This window comes from Prinia subflava, chromosome 25 (genome assembly GCF_021018805.1).
Source record: "Prinia subflava isolate CZ2003 ecotype Zambia chromosome 25, Cam_Psub_1.2, whole genome shotgun sequence".
Classification (NCBI taxonomy): domain Eukaryota; kingdom Metazoa; phylum Chordata; class Aves; order Passeriformes; family Cisticolidae; genus Prinia; species Prinia subflava.
Genome location: NC_086271.1, coordinates 982364 through 1006565, shown reverse-complemented (window position 1 = coordinate 1006565; position 24202 = coordinate 982364). Strand labels below are relative to the sequence as shown.

General features: G+C 49.8%; 1 protein-coding gene across 2 annotated transcripts in view; it reads left to right on the top strand.

Moving 5' to 3' along the window:
• The first annotated feature begins 5060 nt into the window (after positions 1 to 5060).
• Positions 5061 to 24202, top strand: part of IGSF3 (immunoglobulin superfamily member 3) — a 93706-nt gene continuing 74564 nt past the window's right edge. For both annotated transcript variants that reach the window (XM_063419405.1, XM_063419404.1), the window contains exon 1: positions 5061 to 5529. In XM_063419405.1, the coding sequence (XP_063275475.1) occupies positions 5487 to 5529 (43 nt within the window). In that variant the 5' untranslated portion in view covers positions 5061 to 5486. The remainder of the gene's footprint in view (positions 5530 to 24202) is intronic.

Genomic DNA, 24202 nt, shown 5'->3' with positions numbered 1-24202 from the left:
ACCTGGGGCCTTGCCACTGTGATCTGTGCCTAATGAGCCCCAGCTTCTCGGCCCTGGAGGGCCCTGCCCCTGTAATTTGTGCGTGCCCATGTCAGGACCAAGACACTTCAGCACTGCAGCACAGAACAGTCCTTATGGGCTGCTTTCTGCCTGTCCTCAGAGACGAAGGATGCAACAGCTGAACGCCGCAGGACACAGCAGTGAGAGTTAAACCAGGAGCAAGCAAAGCTTTGCCTTATTGTAGCTCTTTGCTCTGGCAGAGTGCTCACCAAGCTGCACTAATGCTCCAGCTGTGTCTGGAGGGGACATGTGGGAGGACTCCTGCAGCTGTCCAGAGGGGAGCTGAAGCCAGAGCTGACCATCAGCCCAGCGGGGCAGCGCCAGCCCTCTCCCCTGCACTGCCTTGGCTCAGCCTGGGAGGGATCCAGCAGCCAGCAGGGGTGTTGGAGAACTGCAGGTATGGAGTCAGGTAGCCACCTTGCCTCTGGCCTTCTTCATCTTCAGGAAACATCTTTCACTCTGCACATACTCCAAAGCTTGAAGCTGCTGTGTGTTTCTCGGAGAGATGTTTCCCTAATGTTATTTCCCAAGGTGGTAGTATAATGTTTTTCCTTGCAGATAGATCATAACCTCAGGCTGAGTGCAACATCAGACGTGGGTACTTTTATGAAAAAAATTGGCATACTCTTCTGTCAAGCAACAGTTAAAAGAAAATCTGCAAAGGGATTAGCTGCCATACACTCTGGGGCTTGCTGACAGATGTCCTGAAAATCTGGAAATGTGTCGATCTATCTTTACACAGGGTTTTTGGTTTTTTTCTCGTTCTCTCTCCTTCTCCCTCTCCTCATCCATCTTCCCAAGGCACACAAATGGGAATTCCTTCAAATCCACGGGGCTTCCTGGGAACTGCCTTGATGCCATCCATGGATTGGCATACAGGTCCTAGGGTGCAATCTGGTCTGAGTTAAACCCAAAACCTCAGTCTCGTTAGATGCCAGCTTCCCTGCAATGGCAGCAGTGCTGCTTTGTGCCAGGGCAGTTAGGGTTTTCTTTCTGTTCCAACTGTAACCTCTCAGCTCATTTTAAAGGAGTTTAAATGTTGGCCATTAAATATAAATATCTTCTTTTTCCTCTGGGTGAAACTGATGTTCAAAACTTCACAGTGTAAATAAGGTCTGGAGAAAATGTTTTAGGCAATGATTCTGTCAAAAGAAATGGCTCTGGCCATTCCTCCCCATTTCAGACCAAAGCTCTAGGTGTATCTCCTTTCCCTTTCCCAATGTGGCAGAGGAGCTTTAACCCAATTGTGATGTTCCCCCAAGCACATCTTCAGGCTTAAGACCCTGAGTTCTGTGGATTGTGTTGCGTGATCATGGGCAAATAACACAGGACGATTTTGTTTAAAGTGCTTTCTGTTTCTGGATGGTTTGACTCTGATTGCTCAATCTGAAATGCTCAGGTGGTCTCTGAGAGAAGGGGGATGCAGATACAGCCCCCTGGCTTTGAGCCATGCAGTCTTTTCTGTTCTCCAGCTCTGGCCCAAGTCACTGCCCTCAGGGAGAGAGTCACTCATGCAACTGCAGTTGAATCTCCCCCTCCTCTTCACCCCCTATGATCTCTTTCCCTCTCCTACAGGAAGAAAATAATTTCTCCTGATTTATGGAGGAGTCACAAGTCTCCTGCCTTGCTCTGTTGAGTCCAGTCCCTCTTTTTGCTATAGTTTGTTACCATTAGCACCCAGGTTACTGCCTGCTTTAAAATCTAGGGATTGTAAATCTGCTCTGTGCCTTGTTTCTTCTCCTACCTGCTAATCAGGAGAGCAGGGTAAATCCCCACTGGGTCCAGACTTGAGGGTGTGCAGTGTTTTGTCGTGAAAAAAGATCAGCATTCCTATTCCGTAACGTACATAAGTTGCATTTCAGCCAAACTCTTTTCTCTGAGGGCCAGACAAGAGTTTAACTTCACTGCCCCTCCAAGGGCCACAGGAAGCCTGTGCACATGGGGTGAGCAGCATGTTCGGAGTCTGGATGTTGATGTCACTCTGCTTCCCTCGGGCGAAGGACGCAGCTCTCAGTCACAGCTGTTGTATTACAGCAGCCTCTGGCAATCCAGAGGTTTGGGATGCATCTACGCTGACGGCCCTCGGCCACAAAGCAGCCTCCCAGTCTCGCCTCTTGCTCAGGCACCCGGTGGTTGTGCTCCTGCTGGAAAAGGCAGGGGCATGGGAAGTGCCTGTGACTCGGTAGGAGTACTGAGCAGCCCAGCAAGCGGCACCACGTGGGATCATTCCCCCTTCTCCCGCTGCCGAGGCGAGCCGTGGGGAAGCAGGTCCCAGCACACTGCTGGCAGGGATGGAGCACCAGCAAAGACAGCAGTGTGGGTTGTGACCCGACGAGTGTCTCATCAGCATGGCTCGAGTCACGCCTGTCTGCCTCCAGCTCTCACAGCTGCCCCACGGCCAAAGAGCAACCGCGGGGCCCGACCAAAACCATGCGGCTGCTGCTGAGGACGGCGCTCCTGCATGCCTCAGTTGTGCTGGGAGAACAAGGCAGCCCAGATCTGTCTTCCTGGAAAGCTGCTTCACGGTAACCTTGTGCTTGAAAGGGTTTTGTCTCTGAGGAGGCTGTGGTGCTCATTTCCATTCAGCCGTGTGACTCAACCGCACGGACAGACAGACATCCGCAGGGAGTCAGAGCCCCACCATGCGAGCCTGAAACGCCAGAGCCAAGCTCGAGGGAGGGCTGCCTGCCCCCCTGACCTAGAGAAAGCTGTCCTGCCTGAGCCTCAGTTTCTCCACTGATGCAGAAGTGAGGGCGATGCTCTCCCCAGAGGACTGGAAGGTGTTTGTGAAGTCCTCTGAAGAAGGGCGCTCTCATGAACACCGAGCTATTTTTATTATTGGGGTCAGGGAGGAGAACACATGCAAAGGTGATGGAGCTCTTGAAACACAGGTTCCCATTAATAGTCTTCAGCACACACAGTTCTTATTATAATCTAATTTGACTGGAATTGGATTAATCTTATAATGCTATAATGTCATTTCCATGGTCTTTTTATATTTTTATTGTTACTATGGATTAATGCAATAGTCTGCAAGAGCTCTGAGAAGAGGATGGGAGTTTAGTGAATCTCTGATAACATTTTTGCAGGGCATTTTTATGCTCCTGTTAGGCTTGTGTGCTATAAAGTCACGTAGTGCCTGGAAAATAGCAAGAATTCACATAAATTCTTCTTGAATTATCTTCCAACAGGCTCCACTGGCAAAAGCGATGTATTCAGAGCCAAGACTTGTCCCTGACCTGTCCCGTGAGCTCACCTGAATCATGCCAGTGTTTTCATCTCTGTCTCTTCATCTGAAGATGGAAATAATGTGTCCACATAGGAATGTCATGAATCTGAGGTCTCTATCCCTTGCCATCTAGAAAAACCATCTTGTGTATCACAAAGCTTTTCTACTTCCTTTTTTATTGAGTTTATCCTGCCTGTGCCCTATATTTCTTAATTTGCCCTTTTTTTCATTTTGCTATTATTTATTTCTCTAGCTATACATCTTTTGAAGCAAAAGAGTAAATGATCTTTATCCTGCACCAATTTAAAGGTGTTGGACCTTTAAAGGTTCGAGGTAGCTCCACGGTTCTTGCTCCGAATACTCACAGACTTGTCCATGAGGACTTATAATAGGACAAATGTGACAAATATTGGGTAAGCTGAGCAATATTACAGTGGATGACGTTTCAGTCCTCAAATCACCTAAGAGAAAAGCCAAATAGACTGGTATTTTCTGTGAACCCTTATCAACACCTCTGTTCCTTTTCCAAGTCTCACTTGAAGGCAGTCTCGATGCAATTAAAGCTTAAGGGCCAAAGCGTGAGCTTCATTTTCAGCGCAAGTACAACACTAACCCTTTCTCTCCCAGATCTCTGGTTATTCTGTTCTTCGGTTGCTCTGCTCAGAGAGCGTGGCAAAGCTTCAAATTAAACCTCCCACTCTGAAAACGGCACGCTTAACATTATTAGCCTGCAGAAACAGAATTTGCTGGGTCACTAGGAGCTGGCTACCAACACATCTGCCATGACAGCCACGTTGGGAAGCAAGTCCATATGGTAATCCAGACAGCTTCTGACTTCTGCTGGGTACAGCTTCTAAGGACTTGGCATCTTTTATTAGACAGCTTGGGTTTGTGCTGTTTTCTGCCTTTCTGTGGCATAAAAGGGTTGGGTTTCTACATTTGCATCACCAACACTTCACTGGGGACACTCCGTATGTAGGCAGAAGGGTTCCTGCAGAGGATCTTTGCAGGATGGGAGCTCTAGGAGGGTACCTCATTCTGCTCTTGCTGTCACTTCTGGCTTATTTTTGTAAGCAAACAAGCAACTAGGAATTTCACTTGGAAGGAAATTTGAACGTCTGTACCCTTGAGAAGGGCTTTCTCATTCTCGTTTTATTTACTAACAGCCTCAGCCCCTTGTCCCTGGTGTTGCCATATTTATGCATCTCAGTGTTTCCTGGATGTACTTCTCGTGCGATCCTGCCATTGACACACTGTGGTGTTGACTGACTGGGCAGCATCCCAAGCGCAGCGGTGCCCGCACATGGGGAGGGCTCACATCTGGCCACCTGGCATTGACACCAGCCCCGGATTCGGGTCTCGGCAACACCGCATCGCGGCGGGACTGTCATGAGTTGATCCAAACTTGAAAAGCCCCGCTGTTATTTCTGGTTCGCATGGGAACAAAAGGGCGCATTTATACCATGTCCCGAGACGCCGGCTTTCTGAGGAGCGCCCGAGGACTCTCTCTTTTTTTTTGTTTTTCCCCTTAAAACAAAGGAACCCAGTTTATCCCTGCAGCTCCTCCACGACCCCTAGCCCCACGCCGCGACCATCCCGACGCCACCGCGCTCGGCAGCGCCGTCCCAGCAGCGCCGCTCGCCGGGGGCAGCGGCGGCCGGGGCGCGCCGGGCCGGGGGGAGCCGGGGCGGGCCGGGGCGGGCCGGGGGCGGGCTCTGGCGGCGCGGAGGAAGCGCCGGGCACCCCGCGCTGGCGGCGGCGCTGAGCGGGCGGGTCGGGCGGGCAGGTGAGCGCGGCGGGCCGGGGCAAGCCGGGGGGAGCGGCGCCCCGCTTATTTTTGTAACTTTGCGGGGTGGGGTCTTTTTGTTGTCGCTAGTGCTCCCTCCCGCCTCCTCCTCTCTCCCGCACCTTCCCCGCGCTCTTTTTTTTTCTTTTTTTTTTCCGCCCCTCGGAGGAGACGCTTTTTTCTCGCCCTCCTCCTGCCTCTCCCGCGGGAGCCGTCGGCGCGGAGGGGAGGCGCGGCGGCCGCCCCGCTGCGGGGGCGATGCCCCCGCCCGCCTTGGCGCCTCCCCGTGCCGGCCCCGCCGCCTTCCCTTTGTGCCGCCGGGCCCGGCGCGACGCCTGCCCCGGGAGCCGGCGCCCCGCGGCGCCCCGCGGCGGGAGGTAAGGGCGGCTGCCGCCCCGCGCCCCGGCAGCCATGCGGACCCTGCGGCCGCAGCTCGCCTCCCTGCTGCTCCTCGGTAAGTGCCCCTGCGCGGCCGGGAGGGGAGGGCCGGGACGGGACAGCGCGGGGGTCCCCCGGTGGGGCGGGACGGGACGGGACCCGCGGTGGGCGCAGTCCGTGGCGGGGCGTGCGGGAGGATTGGCTCTTGTCATGCCGGGCGCCTGTCCCCAGGAGTTGTCACTGCCCGCGCTGCTCCTGTGGGAGTGGCGGAAAAAAATAACAAACCGTAAATATGTACATATATGTATATGTATAAAATGAACCAGGGTTTCGTCTCCAGCCGCAGTACCCCGGTGAGCATTCCTCGCCCCGGGGCGCGGCGTGGGAGCAGAGGGGACGGGCGGCTCCGGGCGGGCTCCGGCTGCAACTTGGGGAGGCGAGCGGGCGTCCAGGGGCTGCTGCTGGGGTCGGGGCGTGCCTCGGAGGGGAACCGTAAGGATAGGGAGTTACACGGATCTGTGCTGAGCTTGCACAATGAAAGCGGAGAAAATGCCTGGGGTAAGGTAGGCTGCAGAAACAAAGTGCTCTGCTTGGCTCTCGAAGAGCGCGTTGAAATGTACAGGGGAAAGGCAGACCCTGCTGCCGTGAAATGCAGTTTGACTGCTCTGTGCTGCCTCTCGAAGTCCTCCTGCAGTCCCTTCTCTCTGCCGGCGTTTTGAACCCCTGGACCGCTAACCGTGTGCTTTGGTCCCGTCCCACAAGTGCCTGCCCCGGGGATGACTGTACACAGCTCTGTGGAGTCCTTTGGGATCCCAGCGCTGGGTGAGAGATGATGTGGGAATGCTGTGGGAGATTCCTTCCTACAAATTTGGGAAAAGCAGAATACAAGGCAGTTAAAACGCCTCTACGCTTTTTGCTGCAGACCAATGTGCGAGGCTTAAGTACTGATGAGTTGATAGGAGCATTTGTGGAAAATACAGCACGGCACCCTCACGCTGCTTTCTGCCTGTGTATGTACAGAGCAGCCTCGGAGCTGTTTTGATTTGCCTTTTCATTGGTATGATTTTCTGCTGGCATTAAAGCTATTGGGGAAAGAAGCGGCAGGGCTGGCAATTTTACTGTCTTGAGAATTGTCACATACATACCTGCTCTGCCAATTTGGAAACAAGATCTCTGCTAGAATTGCAGTCATGCTTGCACGTCTGTAATTTGGTGGGGTGGAGGGGAGGGTGATTTTTTCTGCCTGTCTTCGGCAAAGAGAGACAGCGAACTCTTTGAAATGGTTTTGGAGATGGTTCAAACTTCCCCTAACCACTAGCTTGCCTCCTTGGGTTCCCTGGGAAGAAGAAAAAAGCCATCTCCGAGCTAAGTTTATCCAGGGTGCCTTTGCTCCGTGCGTGCAGGGAGGCTGTCGTAGCCCGCAAGATGGGTGTAGGCGAAGGGCACAGCCTTGGCTTCGCACGCTCCATCGCCGCTGTGGAAGAACAATAGCACCATTCGGGATTAGGGATTCCTAATATGGAGCGCTCGGGTCCCTGGGTCGGTGCGCGCTCCCTCCGGAGCACGCCCAGCTGCTGCGGCGGAGGAGCAGCAGAGGGCATCCCTCTCCCTGCCGGGGGCATCCCTCTCCCTGCCGGGGGCATCCCTCTCCCTGCCGGGGGCATCCCTCTCCCTGCCGGGGGCATCCCTCTCCCTGCCGGGGGCATCCCTCTCCCTGCCGGGGGCATCCCTCTCCCTGCCGGGGGCATCCCTCTCCCTGCCGGGGGCATCCCTCTCCCTGCCGGGGGCATCCCTCCCCATGCCAAGGGCTCCTCGCCGCTGGGACCCGCCGGCCCTGCGCTGCACACCCCACGCTGGTGCTCCCCCGGAGCCCTGCCCGCTGCCGAGGCCGCCCCGGCCCCCTGCTTACGGGAATTACCTTTCTGCGTTTGACCTAAAACTGCCTTGATCCTCCCCGGGGGACGAGCTGCTGTCGTCTGTCGCTTCGGAGGATCGGTTGCTTTTCATTGGTCCCCAAAACCCATGGACATATCTAGTTAGTGGCTGTTTTTAAGGGTAGGATGTGTGCCACGTGTGTGCCTGGAGTTACTTTTCCTTCTTTTCACCTGGACTTCTCGAGCTGGTTGCTCTGCATTTGTCCAGCTGCCAGTTTTAATAAAGCTGGAGGTGTGTGACAGTGCCTCCAAGCCACAAGTCACACCGAAGTGCTTTAGGTTACCCCTTGTAAAACTGAGACGTCATTTGACTTAGTCGAGTAGAAATGCATGTTTTGTAACATAAATGTGACTGACTAGAAAAGGGCTGTTGCTTTCCAAATGAGTGTTGTTAATGCTAGAATATAGGGATAAGACACCATGGGTCAAATATGCAGAAAAAGAAATGCAACTCATTCTTTCCTTCCCCTTCTGGAAACTGATTAAAATCACTGAAGGAGGAAATGTGGTTGTGGAAAGAGATGGTGGGTGATTTAATATAACATATCAAGTGTTAACTACCTACCAAAATCTGAGTAACTGTGAAACCAGGGTCTGAAAACCCACATCTGGGATGTGGGTGTAACATTTGTAGATCTCTGCTGTTTTCTCCCCCTTCTTGCTGCAATGTTTGTTACAGGGTTCTTTAAACAAGTGGCACTTCATCACAGCAAGTACAAAATGGGAAAATAGAGCAAGTGCTGTAAATAATCCTCATGCAGCAATGAGACCATTAATACTTGTGCCAGCCAGTGCTAATCCTATGTGTAGTTGCAAGATTTACCTCCTTTTTTTTTTTTTGCACGGATGCAAAGTCTGATACTCCTCATATTTATAGTGTAATATATAGGAAACACAATAGGCTTCTGGGGAACGCTGAGCTCATTCATGTCAGTGACTGGTTTATGAATAGTTCTGCTTTCGAGTCTCTTGCAGTCTCCAGAATACCACCTGTGAATGCAATTTACGGCTCTTTGTGTTCAAACATTGCATATGTATATATGTACATAGACTCATTACCCTCTTCCTCTCTCTATTCATGCATAGTAATTGGTGATTTATTTGCGATTCCTAGAGGGGAGCAGAGCATGCGTAGGGTCTGGAAACTGCAGCTCGCTTGCAAATGGCATGTTAGAGTGGAATACCCATGCCAGGGTGGCTCTTGGAGAGGGAAGGGATGATCTTTCCGGATGATCTTTCCAGGGGTGCTGGCTGGGAGGCAGCAGTGTGCAGTTGGCTGCCGTTCAGGAGTTCTGCTCCTGCACCCTCCTGCTCCCCTGCTGCCTGCCCGGGCACACGGGCTGTGGGGGCCAGAGGCTGACACACCAATTTAAGTGCAGTAGACCTGAGGACTGCTTGGCTGGAGGGGAACACGTGGAGAAAACAGCGCAGTGGGTGTTTGCACACAGGGCTTTGGGGTTGTTTCTGTTCACCGCAGCTCGCAGCCCAGGAGCGTTGCTGGCGCCTCATCTGCTCCTCGATGCGTTGTGAGCAGCAGTGGCCAAGGCTGTGCTGTCTCCATCTGCGTCTGCCCCGAGTGCTCCGCCGCAGGCTCCGTCCTGCCAGCCAGCTCCGCTGCCCTCGCGCCTGTGTTGGCTGCCTTGGCATCGCTGTGGGGTGCAGTGCCGGAGCTGGACCCATCCCCAGCGTGCTGGGGTGGGCTGGGACACTGCTTTTTGCTGGAACGTGCTCTGCAGATGGCTCTGGCCATTGCCTCGTGCTCAGAGGTGGCTCTCTGGGTGTCCCCAAGGTGGGAGGCAGCCTTCAGAGCCAGGCTGGCAGGCTCCGCTCCTGCGTGTCCCCAAATGTAATTCTTCGTGGGCAGACTCCCTCCCTGCAGTCTTGGCCAGACTGTCTGACATCCTGAGGCTCCTGCAGGTCCTGTTTATTTACACAGGAGGTTTTGGTTTACGCGAATTGCTGTCTTTTAGTTGACCTTCCGTCAAGTTAGATGTCTTTATTAAAGCAGTTTTTATTGCAAATCGAATGTGTACTTAGAACACTTCTACCAGACCCATTATATAAAGTGAAAGGCAGAATAAACAGTGCTGCAGACCACAGGGAAGGGGATGGGAGAGAGACGGTCATAGGGAGAGCATCACTTCAGTGTTGGGAGGCTTGTTGAGTGTTTTTTTTAACCAGGAAATTGCCTTTTTTGAAAAAAATAAATATTTCAAAGTTTTTTCTTTTGGTCTTTCTTGGTTTTTTTCTTATCTGTACAAAACTGGCCATGGCTTCTGTCACTGATTTAAATGTTATAGTCTAGTTTGAAGCCAGAGGTGTTTTCATTAGTTTACCTTGGGTGATCAGAGTGCTGTAACCTGAAAGAGTGCTCTTTGCTGTTTGATAGTTAGCAGTCTGCAGGACTGCTGCAGGATTCCTGCCCAGGAACTTAAAACACCAAGAAAATCACCTGAAAGGAAGGAGAAGATTTTTGAGCACAATGGGGGTTTCTTATTGTTGCTAGGGTTCCTCAACTCGTGATTTGACTTGTCTACTGGTATCAAGGGCGTTTAGGCCCTCCAGCCAGTGTCTGGAAAACTGCTGTATTGTGATTTGCCACTGGCTTTGAAGTTCCTAAATGCTTCTTAATGATAACCTGCTAAATGGGTTTTGACTCCATTTTTATATTGGTATTTCTTTCCTAGTCGTATAAAATCTTCTTAAGGAATAGTTCTCTTTCGTTCGAATATTAGGAAACGTTTAGCATCTGTTTCTTATCAGCCGTGGAGAGGCTAAAATGGAGCCTTTCCTGACAAAGCTGGGTTTGATCACATCGCAAGGCAAGGAAATTGAGTCTGCAGCTGCCCTCGGTGGGCCTGGGGTGTCTGTGCATCCATGTCATATCCAGCTCTAACCTGTTGCTCACCCTGTCTCCGCCAGGAACATGTTTCAAATGATGTAAGTCGGTAAGATTTTCTTGTTAGGTTTAATTAGCAAGTGGCCATGAGACAAGAGGAAGCCTTGCCTTTCCGACTGTTGGTGAAGTCACATTTCAGTAAGTAATTGGACCTGAGCACAAAACCAGACCATCTCAGCTAAGTGATGGGAAGCCTTTTTTGCAAAGGGAAAGGCTTTGACACTCAGGACTCGTACCATTGGTGCACAGTGCTTAAACAAATGGCAGAGAGCAGGGATGCTCCTGAAAGGAGATGTTCCAGCCTGGTTCCTGCCTGGTGTGGCAGGCAGGGGAGGGTGCAGGTCAGGGTGCTCACGTGAGGACCAGTTGGAGGGACTTGATTGATCTCAAAGCTGACATGGCAAACCCAGTAAATACTCTGTGTGTGTGCGACAGGAAAGTAGATCTGTTTTTCATGTGGTCCTGCAGATGTTTGTGGGATCCTAAGGGAAGAAGGGTGCTGCAGAGGTGGGTGGCCGGAGGGCACGGCGAGTTCATCTGGCTGGGTTCCCCAGTTTGCTGGGAGGAGCCTGCTCCATGTCCCAGGGCCTCGTTACTGTGGGTCCAAGGATGTGTGACCAGTTACTCCCCTCTCCAGTGAGCCCAGTGTTTGATCCAGCCACTCTTGTGAGTGTTACCAGCCCCTGACAGAGGCTGCTCTGTCCTGCTTAGTGTTTTATCTGTAGTTTCTGGCTGAAACCACTGCCTGAACCCACCTCTGGCTCCTCTTTCCTGATTTTACTCCTGTGCTGGTAGCTCCTTGGTGTTTCTAGGTCCATTTCCAGCTCTTACTGGGCAGTGATCCACACACAGGGAGGGACAAGGTGCACTGTAAAGTGGAGGAGTGGGAAAAGGATCACAGACTCATGGAATTATCTGGGTTGGAAGGAACCTTAAAGATCATCTAGTTCCACACCTCCTCCCTGCCATGGTGGGGAGTGCCACCCTCTACACCAGGTTGCTCAGGGCCCATCCAACCTGGTCTTGAGCACTTCCAGAGATGGGGCATCCACAGCTTCTCTAGGCAGCCTGTTCCAGTGCCTCAGCACCCTCTGAGTTAAGAATTTCCTCCTAACATCTAATCTAAATCTCCCCTTTTTTTTTCATTTAAAAGTGTTCCCCCTTGTCCTATCACTGTCTGGCCGTCTATAAAGTTATTCTCCATCTTTTTTATAAGCCCCCTTTCAGTACTGAAAGGCTGCAGTGATGTGTCCCTGGAGCCTTCTCCAGGCTGTAAAAAAGATGAGCCGAGGGGAAGCATTAGGGGGAGAAGGAAGGTGAAGAACCCAGCTGGTAAGAAAGACAGGGGAGAGCAGGCACTGAAGGATTGATCTTGCCCAATGCCAGGCCTGACAGCAGGCCTGTAGCTTTTCAAGTGTCAAAGACTCCCGAGTACAAAAGAAACTCAGAAAGTGAGGATCTGTCTGTATTTGTCTTGTTCCTGAGCAGTGTACTAACCACTCCTCTTAGCTGACTTCTTTCCAAACAAGATACTGATTCCATCTGGGACTTGACAAATCATCTAGCACTTCTCCTGTCTCCTCTGATTTTGGCAGACTTAAGACTTTGCTGGTCAGGAAGGGGTGAGGTTGCCGCTGAAGTGCAGGAATGAGGAGATTGCAGTGCAGTTTCTGGTGACAAAGTTGTCCCAGTTGGGATCCAGAGCAGCATCTGGGGCAGCTGCACAGCCATTAGCTCTGTCAAGCATTTCAATAATACCAGTTGTTTGCTTTGCTCTGGTGGGTAGTGTTTTTCTGCCCCTTGCAAAACAGCTCATCAGGCTCTGATGTGTTTGGAGGTGATTTTTGATAGCTGTTGTGACACTGCTAACTTTTAGGGAGTTTTTAACTAGTGGCATGAGTCTGGAATTGCTGTCATTTGCCTGGTGTTCCCTACTCTGCTCACAGAAGCTGATAGTTTTGCTTCCCAGTAAATAAGTTCCCTTCTAGAGTCATTGTGATTACAGGGGGAATAAAAGGGAAGGATGGTGCATCTGGGGGATTTTTGGGGTCGGTTTTTTGGTTGTTCCTCCCACATTGCATTCCTGATGTGTCTGCCTGAGGCCTGCTGTCACTTTTATGGCTTTTGGGTTTTGTGTGGAAGTTGATAAGCTTGTCAAAGGGAGATGGGAGCAGGGGATGAGGTAGATTTATTTTTCAGCAGACTCTGTAGTGCTAAATGTCTGTTCTATGTTTGAGAGGAGCTCAGCACTGACCCAGGCTGCTGTGAAATGGGTGATTTCATAAGCTTTTAGAGAAATGGAGGCTTGAAGATGAGATACTGAGCCCCCAAATAGCAGAATTTTGGTTGTTTCTTTGGGAAAGAAGCTCTGATCTCTCATGATAGCAAGGTTATTAAGATTTGGGTGCTTAGATAAATCGGGCTTTTTTCGTCTTTGATTAATCATTTTGCCTCCATTCAGCATCAGCACCATCAGTGTAGGAATCTGCCCAGGTTCCTCCAAATCTCTCTGAAAAGGGCAGCTGGACCTTGAGTATGAGTATGAGAAGGCAGTTGTTTGTTGCCAGAAGTCATCCAGAAGCTCAATACTCTGGAAAATCATACTGCTGGAATCTGGCACTTATTAACTCGAGTTACCCAGTACCTAGGATCCAGCCAAACTGCTCTGGCTGCCTGCCAAGCTGAAATTACCAACCTGGGTGTCAGGCCTTGTTGGTTCCTTCTTGATAGCTTGAAATAGGAGCTTCCCAACAAGCATCTGTGCGGCAGCCTCTCTTCTAGTCGTGTTTCTTCGTACAGCTTTGTAAAGTGTTGGAGGTAATTATAGTACTTAGCAATATTTATTCTGTTCTGAGCAATTATCTGAATGCGTTTATCTCCGGTGTGCTCTCAAAGGGCTCTGCCCCCTCTCACCATATCATGTCGTCTCATCTCCCTGACTCAGTGCTATCTGCTCCTTCCCCTCTCATGCAGTCCCTCAGCTCCTTCCACCCTCCTGAAAATGCTGTCAAGCTTTGCTTTCCTCTCCTGGAGGTCCCCGTTTTCCTGCTCCACTGTCTAATCCCATTACAGAGGAGGGATGTTTGCTCTCTCTTGTGTGGGATGAGTGCTTAACCGCCCTGCCAGGTGCTCAGGCTCTTTCCAAGGAGGGACATGGATACCAGGAGAAGCTGGCCTGGCATGGTGCCATCTCCCAGCTTTCTGCTGGCTGCTTGTGGCCTGCACACAATATCTTGAGGGCTCCTGCTGAAGGGTTTGACCTTTATGCCTGCAGGGTTATCCGGCGCCTGCAGCAGGAGTCACAGCGTGCAAATTCCACTGCTTTCTTCTGACTTGTGATATGATTGTAGGCAAGTCACTGTGTCTGTGTTCTTGGCTGCTTGAAGTAGAGAGAGTGGCTTAAAAGGTGTCATGGGATCTTTTGGGGAGGGAAATATGCAGCGTTAGGGCTGAGGCCTCGCTTGCTGAGCGTAAGCAAACAGGCTGCCTTTCTTCTTATTCATGGAAGAAAACGTGGCATGGAGGAGATTGTTATGGCCTGATTGATTTCACTCTTGGTGTTAGAAAAAGAAGAAAATTGATTTTTACTTTGAGCTCTGTGATGTTACTTACCTGCACAAGCTCTCTTGCTTATCCTACGTGAATGAGAGCTCTGCTTGCCGAGCGTGGGGGCACAGCCCGTGTGACTGTAACGTGGAGCTGCTGTGATTCATCCCAGCCATCAGTGCTACAGCAGCACAATTAATCTATGGGTCGCTGGCACCTCAGGAGCTGTTAGGTCTAATCAGCCCCATGCCATGAGCTGCTTGGCAGTTAAATCTAATCTCGAGCGTGGAGCTGCCAAATGCATGAAGTTCGCCAAGCACTTCACTCCTTTCTGCTCTAAGTGAGTTGGACTTGAACAAGATCAGCTTCAGGTGCCTGTCCTGCCAGTAGGACTCAGAGTCCAGCCTCAGATACCTGTACTGCACAGGGGCAAAAGTTGTCCAGAGTCCAAAGGGCTACAAGGAGGGTGTAAATCTACCTGCTCATCTTCAGATTTAGATATCAGAACATGCTTTTCTCATCTCACGTTGCTTTTTATCCCATCTCTTCCCCTTGCTTACATGTGAGGAGAGATGTGTTCGGAGGTGATATCTCAGATCATCATTAGAACATAGAGGGACCTTGTCTTGGTTCTTTTATATGTATAAGTCTTGCCTGATATGTCTAGTTTTTGGTTTTATTTCCTGTTTTCTGCTGCTCTTACACCTCATCCACTCCTCTTGAATTGTCCAGTTGTGCCTGCAGGGTCCCTCTGCAGATGCTACCCTTTGGCTGCTAAGCAAAGGAAGGGCAGAACTTACTCAGTGGTTATTCTGATAATAATATGATTTAATGATTTGTGCCTGGCTCTGGTGTTTGGGCTGATTGGTTTTTTTCTTTCAGTCTTTGCAGGGAAGAATGTGGCTGCAAATGTGTGGTGGGAAGAAGGTTTGTTTCCTCCTGGAAACAGTGGGGAAAGCTGTCTGAGACTGCCCTGAGCAGCATGGGGTAGTGTAGGGGAGGTGAGGGGCTGATCTCAAAGAGGTCTGTCACCTCTTCTCACAAGCTTGCCCCTGTTAAGCTATTGTCACCCTTCTTCTGGCTCTCACCTGGATCCCCTTGTTTTTTTAGGCTGGCTTGTTTTGGGGGAGGGTGTAGAGAGGAGGGAGGTGCATGTGAGAAAGGATTTGCTGTGTGTCAAATGCCTGATAGCTGCTCTAGCAGATCCACTGCGATACATTACTAAGAGCACCCTAATGATCTCAGTGTAATGGGTTTGAGCCTTGGAAGTCCGCTTGCTGGGAAGGGGATCCCAGAACTTTGTGCTTGGCTCCTGGAGGTTGAGGGCTGGGTTCCTGGCAGCAGACAGGGCAGGCAGCAGGAGCTGCCTCAGAATCACAGAATCAATTAGGCTGGAAAAGCCCTCTGAGGTCATCAAGTCCAGGCTGTGACTGAACAGCACCGTGTCAGCGTGGCACTGAGTGCCGTGTCCAGTGGTGATGGACACCGCCCCACTTCAGGGATGCTGATTCCATCACCTCCCTGGGCAGCCCGTTCCAATGTTTCATCACCCTCTTCAGGGTACCCTTCCCTCCATGAGGAAGTGTCAGAGCGGAGCCATATGCAGGGCTCTGGCGTGGCAGAAAAATGACTCAGTGGGAGGCTTGGCCAAGCACCAAGTCCTGCTGTTACCTCAGAAATGTAGATTACCAGAGGCTGCAGTCATGTGGGTGCCAAGTAAGTCCCTGAAGAGATGTCATCTGAGGAAAGGGCAAATTTCCTTGCAGAGATAGCTGGGTGTTGGTGGAAGATGTGCAGAGGAGCATGACCATAACTGCTACCAGCAGCCTCTAAACCTGGCTGCTGGCAGCACACGTGGTAGAGATGTGCTGGGGAATGTGGCCTCCACCCAGCTGCAGAAGCAGCACCTGGCTCTGCTGCTCACATTCCTCTAACCACTGCTGTTCTAAGGTGGCATGAAGCAGCCTTCTCCTCCTGGCACTGGTGGTGGCCTAGAAAAGAGGTGGGCTGTTTCTTACCTGCAAAAATGATAGGAGCAATGGTCAGAACAGGAGGGTTCATCAGTCCTAGAAGGTGCCAGTGGAGTTGTGAAGACCCCTGAGATGGGTGGGGATGATGAAGAGGATGTAGAAATGAGGGTAGGAGACAGCAGGAATCCAGATTCCCAGTGGATGGACAGATGTAAAAGAAATGCATGTACGTGATCTTAAAAGTGCTGCAGTAGAGATTCTCCATAGTTACTGGGGTGATCAGCATCGTTTCTAAATCATCCTCCGTATGTGGATGCGAATCTTGAGTGTGGGTAGGGTGAAGTGAGGCTTCTGGGGAAGTATGCTAGTGGGAGGCTAAAAATAAATTATCAAAAGAAAGAATCGAGAAATTAACAAAGCTAAACGGATGTATGCAGCTCTAAGAAAAGGGTGTCGTATCTGAAAGCATATTTTTGAAAATCCATTTGCTTAGTCATCTTACAGATAACTTAGCTATTTTTGCCTTCTTTGCTCTGATGACACTTCACTGTCTATATAATAGGTTTAGCATCTGCATTCTTTTCTAGTGTGAAGGGAAAATACATCTGCTAATTTTGAGCTGGCTTTGTAGAATTGCTTTACCTCTTGGCTGTGAAATAAATAAGATATTGGTCTTAAAACTATTTTAAAGAGAATAGTTCTCATTATTTTCCTTCTAACTCATCTTTTTAACCCATCTGCCATGTCTGCAATCGAATTTGAATAGAGAATATATACCCTTGCTATTTCATGTGTAATAATAACTGTGCCCTCAACTGCTCCAGACATTAAAGTGGTGATGTTTGGGTTCAGCACAGTAATCTACTGGGGAATGAATGCAAGATCAAGGGCATCTGCAGGTTTTTATTTCTTTGTGTTTGCAGGGGCTGTGGCACTGCTAGCGGGTTGCTCACAAATGGTGTCTTAGATTACCTCTTTTGCAGGCAGCAAGATTTGCATCTTGCCATTGCTATTTGATCTGCAAGTGGTGATGAGAGCTGTATACTTGAATTCAGATTTTTCTGAGTAGCAGTCTGCAGTCATTAGGGCAGCACTTAGACCCCAGAGGCTTTTTCCATGTTTTCATCCTGTTTCGGTAACCGTGTCTCTTGTTATCTTGTTCCTGAATATTTTCTCTGGTAAGAGGACGCTGTTTGTTGCAGCTGTTAAACCTCAAATGTCTTGAATCTCCCTTAGGGATGAGAGGGGAGAGTTCCTGAGGTTTCTGGGTAAGTAGACTATAGAAACACCTACATGTCTTTCCCAAGTATACAGCCAGGAGGTATTATTGGTGCTGTCCTAACCAGCTGATGGAATCTGGCTGGTTTAGCCTGTGATTCCTCCCTCTTCCTGGCTCGCTGTGTTGGAGGGGTTTAGTAAGGAAACAGGGATAACAGAGATTTTTGGGGGGTTTTTTTATTTTTTTCTTTTTCTTTTGTTTTTTTGGCATGCAGTAGTACTGGATGGTGCTGGTTGCTTTTGTCAGAGCAGTGTAGCTAGGAGGTGTCAAAGGAAATTATGGATGTTTGTTCGGTTTCCTGGCTGGATGTACCATGTGGGTTTTTGAGAAATGTGCATTGAATAAACATTGGGTAAATCTCCCAGGACTAGCACCGCCTGGGAGCAGTGTTGGGAGCTTATCTTCATGGCAGGATTTAAAAAGGAACGTTTGTATGAGAGGAGTTTTGCACCCTGTGTTTGGTTCCCATCGGTTCAGTGATTTGTAATGTTCCTCCGTCTGTTCCCTTTAAAGCCAGCTGGCCAACCTTAGGAGAGGATTATCTGAGTAAAAGTCTCCAAAGCCTATATTGCCGTCAGAATTCTTTCTTTCTCTCTCTTTCACGGTGCTGGAGGCCACCCGAGCCCAGGTGTGACCACTGCCATGTTTAAAACCTTGGGGCCAACCCTTGGGACTGCTGGAGCCCCTTGGGAGACAGGCTGTGCCCCCTTTGTGCCACTTCACTGGGTGGCCGTGGGTGAGAGGGCATGGCCAGGGCAGAGCCAGCGGGGACTGACACTGCTGGGAAGGGCAGGAGCTCTGTCCCAGGTGGTGACAGCTCGGTGCTTTTAGCAGGAGTAGCCTGTCCTGAGCTGGGAATCCAAGGCAGTGTGTGCCACGGTCCCCTTGTCCCTGCTGTGCCCAAAGGTCCCGGGGTGTGTTGCAGTGGCAGTAAGCCCTGACCAAGTGCCAGGTGCCCCAGGGCTGTGTGGGCATGGGGCACCTTCCCTGCCAGCAACACACAGGTCTGGCTTCTGTGTGCTTTGGGACATTGACCAGGAGCAGCCAGTGGTGCCCAAGCCTTGCCTCACGAGCTTGTGCAGGACATTTTGTTTTGCCTTCTTCTTGGGAGGTGACATTTCACAGCGGCTGCAGGCGGGTACTCAAAAAGCTGTGCTGGTGGGTGCAACCCGTGCCAACCCTCACCACTGGGGGATGGCCTCAGCAGCTCCTTTGGGATTGCAGTCCCAGCTTCCTGGCCCTGCAGCCCTCCCTTCTCCCCGTCTTTGTGCTGGTCTCCTCCAGCTGTGTCAGTCCCTGACATCTGGAGCGTGTGTGGTGTTTCGGTGCAGCTGCTGAATGTGTTCAACTTGCATCAGTCGGTCGCTGTTAAGGCTCATAATCAGTGTAAAATCTCTGGGGTGCAGCTATTTACAGAAAAAAAACAACCCGCTGCACCCTCCCAGACTTGCATCAAACAAGAGTTTTATTCTCCTTAATTGAATTCCTCTAGAGTCTGATAACTTGGGCATGTTGAAATCAGATAAATACAACCCTCCCTCCCTGAGAGCTGTGTAAGCCTTTCCTTAACTCCCTGATCAGAGGGGACTAGGCTTTGCTAAGTAAGTAGCTGAAGATGAAAACTTCTGCGTGCATCTGCTCATCGGGGAGTGTAGGCAGGAGGATGCTCAGAGCGGTGTATCAGCGGAGGAAAGATTTACCTCATCCCCCACCCTTCCCTTTCTCGGCTGATTAGGAAAGGGTTTTCTGTTTAGTGAAAAATGCTGTTTAGTCACCCTCAGATACATCATCTGCGTCTAGAAGCTGGGACTCTGCTCTCTTTCAGGCCTTCAGATCGCCCTGCAGCCCCGCTCGGTGGCAAGCCTGCTCTTGCTGAAGCCGGGGTGTATCACCTTTGGGGCACCTCTCGGGCCGCGCTGCCCCGTCTCATCTCGCGGGTGCCAGACGCGTTGCTCTGCGAGGCAGAAGGGCGCCTGGACTGGTGCCCGAGGTGTGGTGTTGCTGAGCTGATTCTGTAATCCTGAAAACATCCAACTAGCAGCTTTTCCCAGACTCCATACATCAAATGAGACTTGCAGTCATTAAGGTCATGTCCCTTTCCGTGTTGCATGCCTCGTGTGTAGTTCCTGTCTTGGTGTTGAAGGCTGGGGCCCCTCCTGTTCAGCAGATGCTGTTGGTTATTCCAGAGTCATTCCTCCCTGTGCCTGGATCATCCATACCATAATGAGGTACCTGGCTTGCCAGCCAGCCTTTGCATGGCTTGATTTTCAGTCAGCACTACTCCTCCCCTTCAGGGTTTTTCTGTTTTTCTCCTCCCCTCCCACTCCTGCTGCTGCTTTTTTTGTGCACCCTGGATTTGGGTTTCCCCCCACTCCTCTTTGATCAGTATTTCTGCCGTCTCTCCCATCTCCAGCCCCACCATCTGCTGCTTCTGCTGTCGTGCAGTGGCATGAGGCTGGCATGAGTGCTCTGACCACGAGACCATTAGTCTCCCCATCTCAGAGCTTGGCCTCTTCCCTCTCTGCCTTGTTCCTTGTAAACTCTTTTAATTTTTGCTTTACTGAATGCTGATGGAGGTATTCCCCTCCAGGCTTGGACATCCCCTTGTCCACCTTCAGATTTGCTTCTCAAACTGCAGCAACTTTATGAAGAGAACTGGCGTACAAATGACAGTCTGTCCTGACCTGTTGGGTTTCTCTGTCCTGCTTTCCTTCTCCATGCTTTCCACAAAGGTAGAATTTCTAACCTTTTTGCTTGTCTTCAGGGTCCCAACTCATTTTCCCTTGTCTCTGTCATTTGTTTTCCTACTCCCAGCCTCTCTCCTTCAATGCAAAGCTGCTTTATCCCCTCCTCCTGCAGCAGCTGCTGCATCCTCTGCAAGCCCCATGGGATGCTCTGTCTGGAGCTTTTGCCTCCCAGCTCTCTGCCAGTTGAGTGTCTGTGATTTACTTCACAAGGGCTTTCTTAATAGCCCCCACTGCTCTACATCTCAGTTGTGGTCAAATATTACCTTTCTTGACTTAGTGACTGACCTTGCACTAACCAGTTTGGGTCTGTTCCTGGAGAGATTTCCTCTAAGTTCTGTTGTCTTTGTCTTTTTCTGCCTCTGACAGAGTTTTTCTTATGACCTCATGAGTTTACCTCGTATACCAGCTTCAGGGTTTGTTTTTATGTGGCTGCAAGGGGTCTATTCTATGACCCTGTCCAGCTCTTCCTACACTCCCTGCCTCTTTGTAATTTTGTCCACTCGTAAAATCTGGAGTGGCCTCTCTCTGCTGATGTTACAGGCTCATGTTTTTGTTCATTTCAAAATTTTAGCCTCTGTCTCTGATGCTTACTTATGTGCATGTGCACACACCTGGGTCTTTCTGCTTAAGGAGTGTAAGCTGCAGCATTTCCTTTCCGTCTCTGCCTCTGAAATTCGTTCAGGTTTTTTGTTGTCTGCTGGTTCCCCTGAACTCTCAAATTAGTTCCTCCTCCTCTGCTGTGCCAAACGCAAGATGCGTGTCTTCCCTTTCAGAGCCCTTCTTAGTCTTGTTCTGCCTTTTCTTTTTAGTGCTTCTTCCCTCTGTGGTTTTTGATTCCCAGCCTCCGCCTCTCATTGTGTTTCCTCAGGCTGGGTTCTCAGAGAAAGAGGGCTTATCTGATCATGCTGCCTCCGCCACCCCTTTCCAGATAACCTGGAAGCCCTTTGGCCAATTTTACACAAATTTGACAGGAGTAGGGAGCTTGGAAATAAACGAGTTCCTGCAAGCCTTGTGAAGAGCAGGTAGCTGAAGCAGGGCAGTGACAGGAGACTGAAGGAGACCCTTTTCTTCAAGGGCCTCAGCAGTGCCTCCAAATGACTGTGCCAGCTGTAGGAGAAGCTCCAGCTGGAGCTTGCAAGTCAAGTCATTAGTCTCAGAGACAGCCTCCCTCCTGAAGGCATGGGAAGCTAGGCTTCATTAAGTCTCCTGCTCTTAAGGTTGCTTGCTGAAAGTGGTGCCTTGGAACCCTTTTATTTTGCTCTGTGTGATGGGGAGTAACCTGCAGCAAGCACCTGCAGCACTTCTTCACTTGCTGCCTTTGCTCAGGCAGAGAGAGATCTCGGCACTTCCTCACGCTCTGCCCTGCTCTGGTAGGGAAAACTCTTTCCTTGGGTCATTCTTTTTTCAGCTCATGTAGAGGTCCAGCATGGCGAGAGGAGTGTGTGTATTTTGCTAGGAATAAAGTGAGTGGGAAAGCAAGACTGCTTTTTTGCTGTGGCAGCTGGTACCTAGATCAGCTTAACTGCATTGTGAAGCCACATTTTTAAACTGAATCTCCTGGGGTGAGGGTGTCTTTACCACATTTGCTCTGTAGCTGGTGCAGTGAGGTTGCTCTGGGTAGGTGCTTGGTGCTGAGCTAAGGTAAGTGAGTCTACAGCAGAGGTGAAAGTGCAGGCATTTTGCAGAGTCCTTCACAGAAGAGTTGAGGTTGGAAGGGGCCTTTGGAGATCATCTAATCCAAGCCCCTTGCAGGTAGCTCAGGATCATGTCCAGATGACTGAATGACTCCAGATGACTCCACCTCCAGGGTGGAGACTCCACAGTCTCTTGAAGCCGCCTAGGCCAGTGTGCAGTTACCCCTCACTGCTGTGTTGTTTTTGTTTGTTTGTTTAGTATAAAAAGTGTTTTCCTGTGCTTTCCAGCTGGTCAGTTCCCCCTGGTGCATGGGCTTGTTCGTCCTCAGGGAGGAGAATTGCATGATTGTCTTTCTTGCTCACTGTTAGTAGTACTGTGCTTAGAAGGATCGAAGCACTGTACCTTTCTCCCTCTCAGCCTGGAATAAATACTGACATAAGTGCTTCTGCATCCCTTTTTTGTTTGTTTGTTTGTTTTGTTCTGTTTTTCTTTCCAAATGCCAGAAAGCTCCTGTCTTCCCATTTGAAATGAGAGCCTTGGTAGTTTGGTGACAACTGCTGATAGTCTGTGTAGCATGTCAAACTAATAAATTATAGTGTATGCAGACAAGGAGTTCTAACATCTTAATTAGCAATAAAAGGGAGCAGGTAGCTGAAGAATCTCCCTGGATCTTTGTCTGTCTTTCAGGGATGCTGTCTGACTGAATCTCAGAAGTTAGGAGAGGCAGCATCTTGCTGCTGCTTAGTGAAAGGGAAAAATCCAGATGAATTCGTGGGGAGGAAATGGAAACTAAGTGCTGCTTTATGGCTGTACTTCATATTCCTGTGATCCTATATGGTGGGGTGGGAAAACTATCTTGGAGAAATGCATGCTTTTAGCCAGTACACTTTGAGGATAAGTCAGTTTGCTATTTACCTGTTTATACTAAACAAGCTCTTTCTGCTGAAAAAGTACAAGATAGCAGCTTTGCCTTGCAAATTGAATGTTCTCTCGTGCCAGTGGTCATGGCTGAGGGGAACAAATGTTTCTTTAGCATGCCAGAGGGAAGAGGGCGAGATCGCCCCGGCTGCATTCTTTTCTAGATATTACATTTCAGAACTTCTTTTTAGTGTTTTTTTCCACAGAGCTGTGTGCTCCAAAGGAGGTGGGGGAGCAGGTGCAGACTGGAGTGCTGGAGGAATGGTGTGCTCTGGGAGGTAGGAAGGAATGTGCAGCAGGGCAGTTTGTCATCAGCTCTTCCAGCCTGTCAATATTGAACAGATTGTTGTTAAGTTTCTCTCTCTGGAAGGTAATCAATTCAGGGTTAAGCAATTAATAAATGGCTGCCTGAGGCTTGCAGTTTAGAGGTTGAAAAGGAGATGCTCTAGCCCTGCCTGTAAGAACAAAGATGCAAGTAAAGGTTATAGAGAAAAATAAGGGTGCTGAACTCCTAAGTGTCATCCTTACCAAAGTAAGGGAACATCTGGAGTCACTTGGAGCAAGGGGAAGGGCAGGAAACCAAATAAGCAACTTCAAGGAGTATGGAAAATGGGCCAAAACACTGGTGTTTCTCTTTGGAGATGGAGGGAGGCACTTGCATGTCTGTCCTTCCTCCCTGTGTTTTAAACAAAGAGAACAAGAAGCTTTGTTTTTCTTTAGTAAAAAATAAATTTGAGAGAAGGTAAGAAACCAGACTCCCTGTGCATCAGAAGTATTTTAAGAGATCTCATGAAAGAGAGGGAATTCCTTTAATGAAAGCCTGGGTAGTAAATGCTGTTTCCTTTTGGCAAGGATAATGTGAAGGTGAGATTTGGGACTCTACACTCTTTTCTCCTGGGAGAGTATTTAAGCATCTGGGATGTTATGAGGTGAATTACAGCAATAATAGGGACATTCTGGTTTTTAATATTGGAAGGGATCGCAGAGCATGCAGGAAAACGAAGAAAGAAGTGGCATTAAAACGTTATTGACTGTGAAACAAAATGAAGTTTCTTATTGTCTGAGAGTGAGTGATAGCACAGGGAATAATGTTTGACAATTCTTCGAGTGACCCTGGACGTTGAACATGTAGGACTTGAAGACTAAAGAAGGATAATAAAAAGAAATACAGGGGCTGGAGGGCATAATGAACTATGTCAGAAATTTCCTGCCTAGCTTTGATGCTCAAAACAATTTCATTTCACCCCCTCCTCTTGATAGGCTGGGAGCCATACCAGCCAAGAGTTCAGCAGTCCAAAATGCTTCATGGTGTTGGTGCTTCATAGCTGGGGTACTAAAATGGCAGTGCTGTATCTTTTAGAGGTCTGGGAGCAGTAATAGAGACACCAGGGTAAATGGTGTGTCCTTATGTGTATTTTAAGAGCTACAAGAACAGAAGAAAAAGGAATCTTAGGAGACTTCACTTTTTGTGGAAGTCTGCACTAAATCTTACAGGGAGTACATGTGGTGACAGTTTCAAAACTCAGGCTGGGGATGTACTAATGAAGCCATCACTGCTTTTCATTGGAAAATATAAAAGTAGGCATTGCCTTGGGCATTCCAGCAGGCCGCTGTAAATGCTGCATTGTACTGTAGTGCCTAACCAGACCTGGAACCAGCAGCAGTGATCCAAGTCACTAGGGCATGTATTCAGTGGGCTGTGAGGAAGGAGAAGCTCCTGAGGATAAGGCACGAGGAGCAGTGCGAGTTGGAAGTACTGCGTGGGCAATCCAACACTTGCTGCCTGCATACTCCCAATATAAGCATAATCTGCCAGAGAGC